The sequence below is a fragment of the Oryx dammah genome, unplaced genomic scaffold (assembly GCF_014754425.2).
Source record: "Oryx dammah isolate SB20612 unplaced genomic scaffold, SCBI_Odam_1.1 HiC_scaffold_5, whole genome shotgun sequence".
Taxonomy (NCBI): Eukaryota; Metazoa; Chordata; class Mammalia; order Artiodactyla; family Bovidae; genus Oryx; species Oryx dammah.
The window spans coordinates 12,379,262-12,394,501 of NW_024070189.1; the positions used below are offsets into that span (position 1 = coordinate 12,379,262).

The 15,240-nt window shown below is 38.8% G+C and overlaps 1 protein-coding gene across 2 annotated transcripts in view; it reads left to right on the plus strand.

Annotated features, from left to right (window-relative positions):
• The window catches only part of CHD1 (chromodomain helicase DNA binding protein 1), a 72,034-nt gene that overhangs the window by 1,151 nt on the left and 55,643 nt on the right, over positions 1–15,240 (plus strand). For both annotated transcript variants that reach the window (XM_040239358.1, XM_040239359.1), the window contains exon 2: positions 1,976–2,175. In XM_040239358.1, the coding sequence (XP_040095292.1) occupies positions 2,123–2,175 (53 nt within the window). In that variant the 5' untranslated portion in view covers positions 1,976–2,122. The remainder of the gene's footprint in view (positions 1–1,975; positions 2,176–15,240) is intronic.

The following is a 15,240-nucleotide window of genomic DNA, read 5'->3' on the forward strand; positions in this document are numbered from 1 at the left end:
GGGGGCGTGTGAGCGGCGAGCGCAGGCCGGCGCCACCGAGCGCGCATCCTCCGGGCCGGCCGGCCGGGCGGACGTGCGGCTGGAGGTCGAGCTCCGGCCTCCGTCGGCGCGGGGCCGGCCGGGCCGCGAGGCGTGAGCGGCGCGGCCGGCCGGGGCGTGGGGCCGGCCGCCACCCCCGGGGCTCCTTCCCGGCACGTGGGGAGCGGGCCTGGCGGGGGGAGGGGACCTGGCCCGAGCGCGCCCGGGAGGACGCGGGCCGGGCGTGTGGGAAGTTTGAGGCGGGAAGGGGGAGACCCCGGGACCAGCATGAGGGGTGAGGGGTTTGGGGGGTGCGCCCCGGGGTCGGGGGTGGCGCAGGCTGAAGGGAGCCGAGCGGGGCGGACAGCGCAGGGAGGGAGGTTTCCAGGCTCCGCTCGAGTGCCGCTTGGAAAACTTAGCCGGAGGAAAGCGGCCGTGGAGAGGCCGGGGCGGAGGACGGGCGCCGCGGCGAGGGCGACGGGCTGAGGGGAAGCGGCGGCGTCGCGCCGTGTGGAGGGCCGGCGCGTGGAGGGTCTCGGCATGAGGACTCGACCGCGCAAAAAGGAAGACGGGGAGGAAAAAGGAAGTTAGAAAGTACCAGAGAAAAGCCATTTTGAGGGGGGCAAACATGAAAGGTGAAAAGGAAAGAAGGAAAAGTGAACTTTTGTTTTTCCTCAGCGAAGAGAGACTTTCGGGAGAGAGAGACAGTTTGCTAGAGTGCCCAGATTTTTTTTTTTTTTTAAAGACCTGATCGTTTTAATAGGGAAGCTCTCTGGCCCGGTGGCCTTCATCTTTAACGTGAGGAACGAATGTTGCGTGAAATAATTTTTTTTTTTGGGAGGGGTGGTTAACAGTTTGCTGCCAAGTCGACGGGACTGTAGTCCCTGGGGAATGAAAAAAACCGCGATCTCAATGCAGAGTTTGCGGTGATCGAGTTGGCAGCAGCCTGTTTCCCCTTCTTTTCTTTTTTTTTTCTTGCGGAATGGAAATAATCGTAGGAGTCAGTTCTGTGTGCTGATGTCGGAGGGACAGCTCTGCTCTCAGTCGCCCGTCTCGAGACGGTCGGTACTTTCTGGCTGGGGAAGGATCTGACGTCTCCTTCCCCCCCGCTTCTTCCTCTCCCTCCCCTGCCGGAGATCTCCTTTGTTTATTCGTGGTTGGCTTGTAGGTGACTCTCCAGTGTTGTGCTGGTATTTTGAAAGGTGGAAATGTTGGCTCTTCAGTCTGCGATTTCTGCCCCGTACCCTTTTACTTAAAAAAAAAAAAAAAAAAAACATAGTGTTTATCCTATACCTTTTTTTTTCCCTCCAGTAGAATCTCTGCACGTCCGTACTGGATACATATTGTATTATTGAAACAAAACTCCGCTATTTAGTTTACCAGTAAATGTGAAAGAACACATCTATTTTGATATGTACTTTTTTTCTTTGGCACAGATTATGTGATACACTTTTACTATCCTGTTCTTATGTGAACATTTTCAAAACTTCTCCCTCACTCTAGTGTATGAAGCCCTTGGTGATAGGAATTAGTGCTGGATTAACAGTAACACCGCCCCCCCCCACTCCTTTATTTGTTTGACCGAGTATCTATTAAGACTCCGTTTTTTTATTTTTGGAACTTAGGTAGATGTTACCTACTACCGCTCTGCTTTAGTTATTTGGCCATAATGTGTGGTGTATACTGTACTCACACAGTTGCAGTTGGTCTGAAAGTTCTGTCACTCCACAAGCATTTTCATTTATGTCAAAAATAAGCAGTGGTGTGCTCAGTTCTAATAAGTAGTCAAGAATGTAGTTAATAGAAGCCTAGGTATTTTGAGAAAAAGATCCCTACCCCTTCCTTGCCACATCTAATCTAATTGGCCTCGGTATATTAGTATAAATTCTAAATAGACTTCTTCAGTGTTTTTCTCTACAGGCAAGTTTTTCTCACTGAATTTTTTTTTTTTTTTTAGGTGAGTCAAAAAGGGTCCTAGGAAACCTGTGAATGTTGAAGAAAATTCATCTGTGAATTTTTAATATTCAAAGAGGAGTCAGTATTTATACTCATCTTTTAAACTGGGAAGATTTATATTTTATTTTAAAACTTCTTGATATTTACAATGAATGGACACAGTGATGAAGAAAGTGTTAGAAACAGTAGTGGAGAATCAAGGTAAGCATGTTATTACCAAGTATTTATTATGACAACAATTTAAAATTTATGTGACTGTAATTTTTAGCTTTTCTAATAGGTGGCAGAGTTTTCAGATCAGATTCACTCTTAACTTTCCACACAGTAAAAAAAGTTTCTAATAAATGATGCTTTGTTGAAAATACAGATTTTAACTTTTTTCCATTGAGATACACAAAGGAAAATTTAAGTGTAGAAAGATTGGGATACTTAAATCTCTTTGAAGGTTTATTATTTGGTTTAATAATTGAAACTAGAGCAAGTGAAAAAAGACATTTAAATTGATTTGACTATTATCTGCACTTTCCAAATAAAAGCAATAAGAATTTCTTTACTTATTTTTCTCTGGCTTTTTGTCTTCTATATGTGTGCTGTCCAATGTAATAGTCAGTACCCATGTGTGGCTATTTAAATTTAAAAATTACAAAATGTTTCAAAATTCAGTACTCAGTCACATTAAACACATTTCAAGTGCTGAATAGTCACACATGGCTAGTGGCTACTGAGATGGAGAGACCAGAATAGAAGACATTCCTATCACTGCAAAGGTTGTTTTGAACATTTCTGACCTGTATATTTGTTAAAGTGTTGCTGGAGCCCTCCCCCCCCACCATTATTTTTTCAAACTTGAGTTTTAATTATAAATGAATGAGTTAAGAATTCTTATTTGGGCCATGTCTTTGCAAAGAAGATAGGATGTATCAGAGTAAGCTACCTTAAGCTATTTTAATGTGTAAGAAACCTCTTCAAATGCAAAAACCTTTAAAATTCTTCTGTAGTGGCCAAATTTTAAGTTACTGGCTATGTTTATAATGCAATCCATGTAGTTATATAGACTTATCATATAGGGAGATCAAGAATATGGACATTGGGGTCAGACTGCCTGATTATTTACCCAGTTGTACTTATTAGCTTTGTGAATTACGACAGATTTTTTAACCTCTCTGAAGCTTTGGGTTTTGTACTTAATAGGCATTATAGTATTATTTATCTTATTTAAAGTTGACGATTAAGTGAGATGCTGTATTTAAAGGTCTTAAAAATACTTCCTGATATAAAGAGCATTCTGTATTAGCATAACATTTTTTATAACATAGAATAGTATGTAACTGAAACATTAATTAATGGAGAAATGTGAAGGACAAGGAACAGAAAGCCTTGGCAGTTAAGAGGGCTTCAGAAAAATGTTGGATAGAAAATAAAGCCAGTGGTATATGTATTTGACCTGAGGCTTGGGGTTTTCTGGTTATGCTGGGTGTACTTTATCAGTTTGAAAGGCAGATTGTTTGAATAACAGGAACATTATAGAAAAAAAAGGAGCAGTTATGGAAAGCAGAATTATTTAGTAGGACAAGTATTGGTCTTAGGAGTTAGCACACCCTGAGTTGACACTGTCTCTGTGCTAACTTAAGTTCTCTGAATGATTTCTGAACTGTAAAATAAGGAGAGTTGAATGGAATAATGTTGAAGTATCATTCTGCTACTTAATATACAAAGTATTTAACAATGTAGTGTAACTGGAAGCACCAGAGTTGAGGGGTTAAAGTAGAAAACCTTTGAATTTCAGCTTTGATTCAAATCTCTACAGGTGAATTGACTGTAGTAAGTGAATAGGAGAGTCACGTTGTCCACATTCTCTTATTCATTAGTGAACAATGAAATGGTTAATAGGTAGAAGTATCTAGAGGAAACCCAGGAGCCTAACTACCCATGAAATAGGAAATAAGACTCTTGAGAGTCTAGAGAGATCACATACTTAACACATACTGAACCCTTGCCTCCTCCAATAATTTTCTGTGTATTTTGCTGCTGCATGTAAAGCAAAGGGGGAGTAGTAAATAAAATTAGATATTGTAGAGATGAAAAAAGTTAAACCCTGTAAAGTCAGAGTTACTTTAAGGAATTTTTGCAGTGCATACTCAAATAATCGCAAAGTATATTCTCTAATTATCCCGAGTCATTATTTCTACCATAAAAGTTTTATGTACTTCTGAGAATTGTGGCTGTCAAGTTATCTAGTTGTTGCAACTAACTGCCGTGGTGTTTCTCAGCAGAAGGGAGGCCTGCCTGTTTTCCTTTCATTTTCCTCCTTACTGCTGTTATGTCACTTTGCTTTGCTTTACTGTTGCTACTAAGCCTCAGCGCCCCCACACCAAAAGTTTTCATAACAAGGCAGTACAGAGGAGGGAGATTGTGCCTAGTTAAGAGTAATGAGGTGAACTTTATAGATAACAGGGAGTTTCTTGCAAAAAACGAAAGTTACCGTAACTATGAATATTAATATAAAGTGATGAAGGGAGAAATATTTTTGCTTTTAAAGTCAATATATGTTATACAATTTGATTGTTATTGGCTGGAAGTTTTCACATGTATTTTTGCTTCAGAGTTCCTCTTTTCCTTTGTGGAAATTTATGAAATGAAGTAGAATTAAGCAAGAAGTTGTTTGGCATTTTTAGTTGGTATAATTAACTTTCTACTCAGAAGCGTTTGCCTCTTTTCATGTGAAAACCTTTCTGTAACCATTGACAGAAAGGAAGAAGAATACACAGGAGAATGTCTGTTTGGCTATGTTATAACTGACAGTTTTGAAACTTATTTACGAAGAAATGTGGGTCAGGATGCACCTGCACCTCAGTTTCAAGTTAGGGCAAAGTTTGTTGTATAACTGAAGTTAAGCTTTCTGAAGATAACTATTGAAAGATTTCAAAGCATCAGTTCTCAGCTATGTGGATTTGTTGTTATTTGGAATGAAATTTTTCAAATCCTGGTTAGACACTTTTTATCTTAAGGTTATCTATAATGGTGATTTGCTCCACAGATAGATTTGTGGGTAAAGACTAGAAATATATAGTTACATTTTGCTGATTTTGGGATGATTGATACATGTTTAATACTCAGAAGAATTTCTCTGCTTGCCTACAGATTAGGTTTTCAATAATGTAAAGTTGTTCATGTAAATTTGAGGATTTATTTTAATTACTTTATGTAGTATGTTCATGTAAAATTATTACAGAGTGAAGGAAATTTTGGTGATATGTTATGATGGTCTTAACTACTTAGAATTGATCCAGAGCTGATGACCTGATTCTAAAATAATTCTTTTTTTTTTTTTTTTTGTATTTATTTGTTATTTTCGGCTGCACTGGGTCTTTGCTGCTGTGTGCAGGCCTTCTCTAGTTGTGGTGAGTGGAGGCTACTCATGCTGTGTGCAGGCTTCTCGTTGTGTTGGCGTCTCTTGTTGTGGAGTATGGGCTCCAGGACGTGCAGGCTTCACCAGCTGTGGCGCGTGGGCTTGGTAGCTGTGGTGAACAGGTTTAGTTGCCCCTCAGCAGTTGGAATCTTCCCTGACCAGGGAAGGAACCCCTGTATTTGCAGGTGGATTCTTAACCATTGGACCATCAGGGAACTCCAAAAATTCTTTTCCTTGATACAGTGTACCTTTTTATAGCATTCACAGTGTTTGACTTAATAAACTTATAAATATGTTTTAAATGTATATGTGTGTACACTTTACATTAGAGGAACTCTGTTGCAATTAAATTTCCTTGGCTTATTCAAAATATTTTCATTGTTTTATGCTTCGAGAATCTTTGGATCTCAACTTTTAAAAGTGTTTCCTCAGTAGGAAATATGATCAATGGAAATATTTTAAGTGAAAATCTCAGTTTTAGAAATTCAGAGTCTCTCAAAGACTTTTTAGAGGCTTTGAGAAAAAAGACAGGTTAGTCTAAACGACCTGTTAAATTTAAAGAACACCAAGTCAAAGTTAATTTGAACACAAGGCCTCATATCTCACCAACTATCTGTTAGTGTCTTATTAAAGACACCTATGGGATGCCATTTTTGTAAGCATTGCTTTTATGTATACACATAACAGAAAGATTTCTTGCCATTAAAATAAGTTTTCGTAAATGAATTTCAATAATTTTTAAAGGCAATAAAATGGTGTTTCCTAAGCTTACTTTGAAGTTATCTCAGTGTTTTTTGAAAGGAGCAGTTTATTCTTAAATTTCAAAAGTTTGTGCAAAGAAGCATTTTAAGGAAGACAGGAAAATGTGCAATCACAAACTAAGAATGGTTTGCAATCATTGCCTTAAACTGGTTTTTGACATTAACTATGATGTCATTAATTGGGCTTCTCTAGTGGCTCGGTGGTAAAGAATCCACCTGCCAGTGCAGGAGACACTGGTTCAATCCTTGGGTCAGGAAGATCCCCTGGAGAAGGAAGTGGCAACCCACTCCAGATTTCTTGCCTGGGAAATCACATGGACAGAGGAGCCTGGCCGGGCTGCAGTCCATGGGGTCACAAAAGACTCGGACATGACTTAGCACTAAACAACAACATTAATTATAGGAAAGTATGACTGTTTTATGTCTCTCTCTCTTTTTTTGCTAATCCCTATTTCTTGATTCAGTATGTATATTTTTTCCCCCATCTTTTCCTATTAGTTTTTTTTTCCCCCTCATGTGTCTGGTATGAGGGAAATCTAGGGTACCATGTAGCATTAGTTGTTAATACATGCTATTGAATCTCAGATCACCTCAGGTCATTTCGTAGGCTTTGAAAATTCAAAGTGTTAGGAGCTTTGGTAACGTGTTTCTCTCTCCTCAAACAGAATTGACAGAACTTCTAAGGTTGTGGTTAATCTATATTACTTTAATGTATTTAGACTAATTTTTAATTGGCAAAGATAAGAGAATTGTATGTGATTTGATTTTCAGTGATGTTACTTTTATCCTCATTGGTGTGAGATAATGTAGGAGCAAATACTGACGTGTAGTTGTCCCTTTTTTATGCTTCTTAAGTCATTGCTTATTTAAGATATTGGTGACTTGTGGGTTATAGTTGGTACAGTTCTCTGTTGAAAAATATGAGTATTTGTGGTGATGATCTAAAGAATTGTTGGAGAAAACATTTTTTACTTTTTTTATGAAAAAGTTTAAAACATTACAGAAGTAGAAAAGTTCCAGTTCCAGTTGTGGTTCTTAGTCTAGCAGCATTGACATCACCTGGGAGCTTGTTTTTAATGTTCAACCTTGGGCTCCATCCCAGACCTGCTGAATCAGAATTTCTTTTTAACAAGATTCCCTGGTGATTTGTATTTATATTAAGTTTGTATGTATTATATATGAAGCTGTTTGCATGGAGTCATTTACCACCTTGTTACTTGTTAGTGTTGATGTTATTACACATGCTTCTTGTTTTCTCAGAACCCCCAGATAGCTGTGTTATAAGCCATGCTAGCAAGAAGCAGGGTACATTTCATTTCTCTAGAAGCAACAATAATGGCAGCTGATAATTGTTGAGCTATACTCTGACTGAGCCATGGTGCATGTACATAGTGCGTAACATGAGTCTATCCTACCTCATCCTTCACTTTAAAGTCTTAAAAGCAAAACAAAACCCAGCAACTATTAACTGAATTCCGGACTTTAGTTGGATTTTATTGGTTTTTCAATTAGTGCCTTCTTTTTATTCCAGGATTCAATCCAGGATACCATGTTGCATTTAGTTGTTAACTTTCCCCGATGTTCTCTCATCTGTGAAGGTTTCTAAGTCTTTCCTTAATTTTTTCTATCAGTCTTGAGAACTACTGGCCAGGTATCCTGTAGAATGTCCCCCAATTTGAATTTCCCTGATTTTTTTGTTAGGTTAAAAGGTTAAAATAGGGTTATCAGTTACCAGTTTTTAGAGAGAGTGTCAGTGGAGATGAGGTGCTCTGCTTGTCACATTACATGGGGAGCATAATATCCACTTATTATTACTGATGATATCACTTGGCCAAGATAGTGTTTGCCAGGTTTCTTCACTATAAAGTTTCTGTTTTTCCCTTTCCATTCTATATTCTTTGGAAGTAAGTCACTATGTCTAGCCCACTCTCAAGGGATGTGGTGATTGGTCGGGTGGATAAGAATTAAGTTCTGCCTCCTTCTGGAAGGGAGTGTCTGCTGTGCTTAGTCGCGTCTGACTCTGTGACCCCATAGGAGTAGCTCACCAGGCTCCTGTGTCCCTGGGATTCTCCAGGCAAGAATACTGCAGTGGGTTGCCATGCCCTCATCACGGGATCTTCCCAACCCAGGGATCGAACCCAGATCTCCCGCATTGCAGGCAGATTCTTTACCGTCTAAGCCACCAAGGAGGGAATATCTACTATCTGCCTAATACTAAATGGAATTCTTCTATAAAGAAGTAATTTCTCTCTCATTAATTCTGTTATCCACTTATATAACCATGGACATGTATATTTTATACTTCGAATTATAATCCAGTAAGTATCTTACTGCTCAAATTGTTTTACCCTTGCCTTTTGGAAACGCTTTCAAGTTGTCTTCTGTATTTGTTTTATACCCTCCCATTCATTTGTCCTAGAATCAGCCATTTCCCCAAAGAGCCCCGATTCCTTTTTATTGGAGAAGAGGATCTTAGAAACCACGATTTGGGTGCTGAGTTGCTTCTCAGGTGTCACTGCTTCTAGGCCCTCTCAGTAGACAGAGCAGACAGAGCTAGGTTATATCAATCCATGTATGTTTATGTATGTTAAACTATGTGTGTTTATAGTTGCTTCTATATCTGTCCATCTGTGTGCATAGTAAGATAAACATGAATTAGGACTGTTGTCTCCAACTCTGATCCTATACACAGGAGTCATCCTAACCCTCCTTTCCTTGTACCTTTGTAACTTCCATCTGTAGTCAAAACCTTGCTCCCACTGTCTACCATCCACTATGCATACACTCCAACCTTAGTATTCGAATGAAGTACTGAATAGTATTTTTAGGCCATACCCCCAGAAGAAGCAAATTTACCAGGCAAAATGCAGTATCTTGTGTACGGTTCCTATTGTATGTAAGCTTACAGTTTCAAGTCAGAGCACTGTTTTCCAAACTTACTATTCAAGTTAGCTTTGTTCTTGTTTATCCCCTTCAGTGGGCTTTCCATGTGGCTCAGCTGGTAAAGAATTCAACTGCAGTGCAGGAGACCTGGATTCGATCCCTGGGTTGGGAAGATCCCCTGGAGAAGGGAAAGGCTACCCACTCCAGGATTCTGGCCTGGAGAATTCTGTGGACTGTATAGTCCATGGGATTGCAGAGTCTGACACAACTGTGCAACCTTCACTTTCATCCCCTTCAGTGTGGTTATGTCATAAATTTGTAATAAAGTTAGAGTTATCAGTTTACATTTCATCCTCAATTACATGGGTTTCTGTTTTAAACTTGTATGTGTTACATTTACTCTGTGATGTATGGTTTTATGGGTTTTGACAAATGCACAGAATCACTTATTCTCCACCCCAGAACTGTACAGAATGATACCTTCACCCTAAAAGTTGCCCTGTGTGTCTGAGGTCTACTGAATCAGAAATTTTGATTAAATTCCCAAGGAGATGTATGGGCATATCAAATTTATACGCAAAGATATGAAACTGTTTAGAGTCATTTAGTATCTTGCCATGCTTTGAAATTATAAATTAAGTTGAAAGATTATTGTGATCTATAAGTAACAATGGAATGAAGTGAAGTGAAAGTCACTCAGTCGTGGCCACTCCTGGTGACCCCATGCATGGACTGTGCAGTCCGTGGAATTCTCCAGGCCAGAATACTGGAGTGGGCAGCCTTTCCCTTCTCCAGGGGATTTCCTCAACCCAGGGATGGAACCCAGGTCTCCTGCACTGCAGGCGGATTCTTCACCAGCTGAGACACCAGGGAAGCCCAGTAGCCAAGTTTAAATACACAGTCAAGACTCAGACTCATGGTGTGGTCTAGGCATGCAAATGAGGGGAAGGAAAAAGAAATTGGGCAAATTACTGGAATGAGGAGATGGGCTGTATGGGAAGTTTTTATGGAGTTTTGAAACTTCTGTAATCTTAACAGTGAGAAGAAATGCTGTGATTTGAAAAGGAAAGAAGAACAAATGGTGTATATTAAGTAAGGTGGAGAGAAAGGTTTTCACAAGGATCAGGGTCCCCCCAATAAAGAAGTGCAAGTTCCCTAGAACAGAGACTGTGTTGGATATCTTAGCTTTCAGTTCTTTACCCTGAGGTTTGTTTACTGTCACACTGAATTTTTTGTATAGTTTAGTCCCGAGTGGAAGGAGGATAAAAGGAAGCCTAGTTGAATAAACACTACATGTGTTAAGAGACATCCATGAGGAGGGACTGTATTTTCCAGGTGAATGAACTGGTTAGACCTACTGGTTTCAGAGAGACTCTAGATATCTCTTGTAGCAGAGTTAAGTTCTTATGTTTTAATGACTTAGAAAATAGCTGTTTATAATTACAAATACATTATCTATCATTGTGATATGAGGTGACTGCTTGGAAGCCAACTTTAAATAAATGTTTAACTGAATTTGAAAGTTTCTTCACTTTGGATAGGTTGAGATCTCGGTGATTGAGGTTAAAATGCAGAGACGCATAGTTCTGGCTAAGCAGTACTGGCTTATGGGATCCACTGTTGACAGTGGCAGACCTATGGCATAAAGGGCAAATGCGGTGGAGAGCTCTTTCCTTAATGAAAACCATTCTCATTAGCTATTTCACATCTCTCCTGTTACTGCTTTTAGAAATACAGTTCTCTACTCAGATAGTTATTTAGTTTGGATTATTGAGCAACTATGTGATAGATACCAAAAGATGCTAAAATTTGAGATTTTTTTCTAAAGCTTAAAGTTGAGAAAGAGACAGAACGTTTGAGTTGGGTATGGTAAATACAAGGAGAGTTTGCAGCTCTTCAAAGGTAGGAGACAGGGAAGTTTGATCATAAATGGTTAATCTGTATATCATCAAGCCCAATATCAGAATGAAGTTTTGTGGGTTTTGTTTGTTTTTGAGTTCTCATTTAAAACCCTGGTAGATTTAAATTTTATGCATGTTAAAAGTCTTTGTAATGTGACTTTTATGGTGGTAAAGATGTTTTGACAGGCTCTGGCAGAAAGCAAAGAGTAATTTTTTATACCCGGGAAATACAGTATTACAAGGCAATACATTATGCTGAAGAACTTTTATGTAAAGGAATGGGGCTGATGAAAAACAGTGGGATTAGTCTAAATTCCTGCAGAGAAGATAGTTCTTGTTTCTGTGCTCTGTGTGTGCTCAGTCGTTCTTTGACTCTTTGTGACTCCCATGGACTGTAGCCCACCAGGCTCCTCTGTTCCTAGGATTTCCCAAGAAAGAATACTGGAATGTGTTGCCGTTTCCTTCTCCAGTAAATATCATTAAGTTTTGTCTACTGGTTATAATTATAAGTAATAGGAGGGTTTTATCATATCATTAATATTATAACACATTTCATATGTATTTTGTGAAACCATTGTTTAGTAACCTTGACATCTATGTATACATAGTCTTATTTCTCATCTGATTTCTGAATGCTTACTAGAGAAACTTTTGAGTTTACTGTCTTTATCTCAGATTTAGCATAACTAAACTTGGTCATCTTTGAAATTAGTCTTGCTAAATGTTATCTTTCTTAGCATCTATTTCTGGCAGTTTTATTATTCTCTAACTGAATAAGTGAGTTAGAGACTTTAAGAATAATACTGTACTTTGAGTTTACTTTCTGATAGAATTTTTTTTTGGGTTGGTAATGTAGAATGCTAAAAGGAGCTGTTGTGTTTGTCCTTTAATCCCTAATAAAGGTGTTAACTGGTTTTCAGACCCATGGGGATGAATGCTTCACAGATTTTCTCAAATTTTGATAATTATTTTATGGCCTGTCATAAAGGATATGGAGGATAACATTTTAATACAATGTAATTTTATAGAATTTAAAGGTGGTCTGATTTTAGTTAGCATCTAGGTGAACCCTTCTCATTTTTAAGTGACTTATTCTAGGCTAATATATTATAAATAGTGAGTTGAAACACATTAAAGTATGATAATGGGATTTTTAAATGAAAGAATAATGTAAGCTAATAGTGTTCTTTTGTAGAATATTATTTCATCAAACTTTTATTATGCTACATGTGTGCACTGCATCATTATATAAAATGTATTATGTAAGTCATGCCCCCAAAAGTTTGAAAGCCTTTGACCTCTAATTTTTTTAAAAAAGAATTTTTTAAGTACTCGGTATCTGCTAATTTCCTTGTTTCTCTAGGCCTGTTGAAGTGGATAGTGGTCTATAAAAATAACTACAGGCCTCAACTTAATGAATTCCAGGATGTAGTTAGAAGAGAGATACATGTATAAGCATAATTGTGATATTGTGAAAGAAGTATTAGTAACATATGAGCAAAATATTGTGAACACATGGGCTGGAGCAATGACCTATCCCTGGAGATATTGGAGAGGGTTACATGAAGGATAGGATATTTTTGAGTAATCTTAAAGAGTGAGAAATTTTATCGGTTGCTTCAGAGAGGAAGTGTTTTGTAAGGGGAAAGGGTAAGAATACACCAATAGCCAACTCTAAAGTTGCTCCCTCCCTGAAGCCTTGCCCCTAGTCTCATTTGCCCTACCTCCAGTTCCTCGATCAGGAACTGATACATCCTTATATCTTGCCCCCCCACCCCAACTTTGTCCTTATATCTCTGATTCTCAAGTTTTACTTTTCCCATGGCATTTTGTCCTTACTAGAAACTCTTGCTCAGTACTTGTTAGATGAAGAGATGAACAAATGAATTCACATTATCTATGTACAGATCTTATTTCAAAAAAGTTTTTTTGCAAAAACATCATTATAGCAAATCAGAGGACCAATTAAACTGATATATACTAGAATCTTCAGAGCCCAGGGTCTCAAAAAAGTTACGTTTTTTTCAATAATTAAACTATTATCAAGTGACTAAGCTCTACCCCTTGACATTATTCAGGTGCTCTGGCTAGTCGACAGCTTTGTTAATATGTAACATACAGCTTATCTTGACCCAGTGATTGCCAGCAAGAAGATGGATGGGAGTGGGGAGGGTATAAAGCAAGCCAGTTAAGGCTTAAGGCTAAGGTGTAGAAATTTCACATCACTTCTAGCTGTAATCCCTTGGCCAGAACCTGTTCACGTGGCCACACCTAGCTGAAAGACATAATGGGAAATCTTTAGCTGGGGAGACATGTGCCATTTTACACTGCAGTGCCAGTTACGTAATACCAAAGGGCAAGCACAGTAGATGCTAGGTAAGTGAGAGGGGCAAGCAGACAGCATACATATGGCACACAAAGGATTTTTATTTTGAAACAATTTGTATCATCCTAAGAATTTAGTGGCTCTCATTTTTCTGAATTCTCTTTCAATTCTTCATAATATTAGTATTTGTTTCTTCACTTAGCCTTCTCTGAACCTCAGCTTTGTTATTTGAAAAGGAAAGGATGAGACAAGAACCCAGTGTTTGGTACATAGCACCAGTTAGTAATGACCATGTCTCCCCCTTTTAAAAAAAAAAAAAAATTTGTTTTGAAAATGTTAATATTTCTACAGGCTTCATTCATAGACAGTTTATATATTTATACTTATAATTATGACAATCCAGAGAATACTTGAAACAAATTTTGAAGTAATGATTCTGACCTTGAACTCCAAAAAAAAATCATTTTTTTAATTCTAAAATAGCTATTAATATTGAGCTCCCGGAGAAGGCAATGGCAGCCCACTCCAGTACTCTCACCTGGAAAATCCCGTGGACGGAGGAGGCTGGTAGGCTGCAGTCCATGGGATCACTAAGAGTCGGACACGACTGTGTGACTTCACTTTCACTTTTCACTTTCATGCATTGGAGAAGGAAATGGCAACCCACTCCAGTGTTCTTGCCTGGAGAATCCCAGCGACGAGGGAGCCTGGTGGGCTGCCGTCTGTGGGGTCGCACAGAGTCGGACACGACTGAAGCGACTTAGCAGCAGCAGCAGCATTGAGCTCCTAGTATAGGTCAGATATTATGCTTTACATTTTTTAAAGATCTTCACAGTAATCCTTAAGTATGTTTATTATTTCTGTGTGGTAGAAACTTAAGGCTTATCTAATGGGTGGTGGTGTTCAGTCGCTAAGTAGTGTCTGATTCTTTGCTACCCCATGAACTGCGGCACGCCAGGCCTCCCTATCCTTCACTATCTCCCTGAGTTTGCTCAAACTCATGTCCATTGAGTCAGTGATGCCATCCAACGATCTCATCCTCTATCGCCCCCTTCTCCTCCTGCCCTCAGTTTTTCCCAGCAGAAAAATACGGGTGTACATATATAAATATAATGCGACAAAAGGGCTAGGAGGCCAGAAGGAAATAAGTCGAATTTCAGAATACTGTCAAGTTTCAAATTTCCTCACAAATGTCTGTCAAAAAATTCTTTCAAAAACTCTCTCAAAGATGTCCTTTTGAATGTTTTTGATGTTAAGCAGTAGTTAAGGTGGGCGGCAGAAAGGCATAAAGTGAAAATTTAGAGCAGGATGCTTGTTCTTTAGAAGAGTAAATACAGTTTTTTGATTGTAAATACAGTTCTATTTATTGTAATTTAATACATAAATTATTACTGTAAATGTCAGGCACACAATCCTCTATTATAATAATCTGTCTAAAATCCATTACCTTCTGTAACTTTTCTTCTCCTCCTCCCCAGAGTCTAATTTATCTAGATTCTACCAGTTTAAAAAAAAAAAAAAAGATGGAAACGGGATATGTATTAGAAAGCAAATGTTTATTAGAAAAGAAAGACGTAAATAAATGGATGCATTCTTAAACTGAAATCGTTGATCCTAAGACTTTGATACAGGTAGTCTAACTTACATAGAATGTTTAAATACAGTCTTTTTTCTTCTTCATTAGTGCTACTGTTTTTGTTTGTTATGAACGTTTATTTGTTTGATCTTTCCTTGTGGTACAGGGCCTCTTACTGTGGCGCGTGGGCTCTGGAGCACTCAGGCCCAGTGATAGCGGGCTGTGGGCTTAGTCGTTCTGCAGCGCGTGGGGTCTTCGGTCCCTGACCAGGGGTTGATCCCGTGCCCCCTGCATTGACGGCATTGAGTCTTAACCACTGGACCACCAGGGAAGTTCCAGCTTTACTTTTGATTTTTCTGTCTTTTCCAGGATTTAACAGGGCTATTTCTTCTGTTGGTGATCTGGTGATA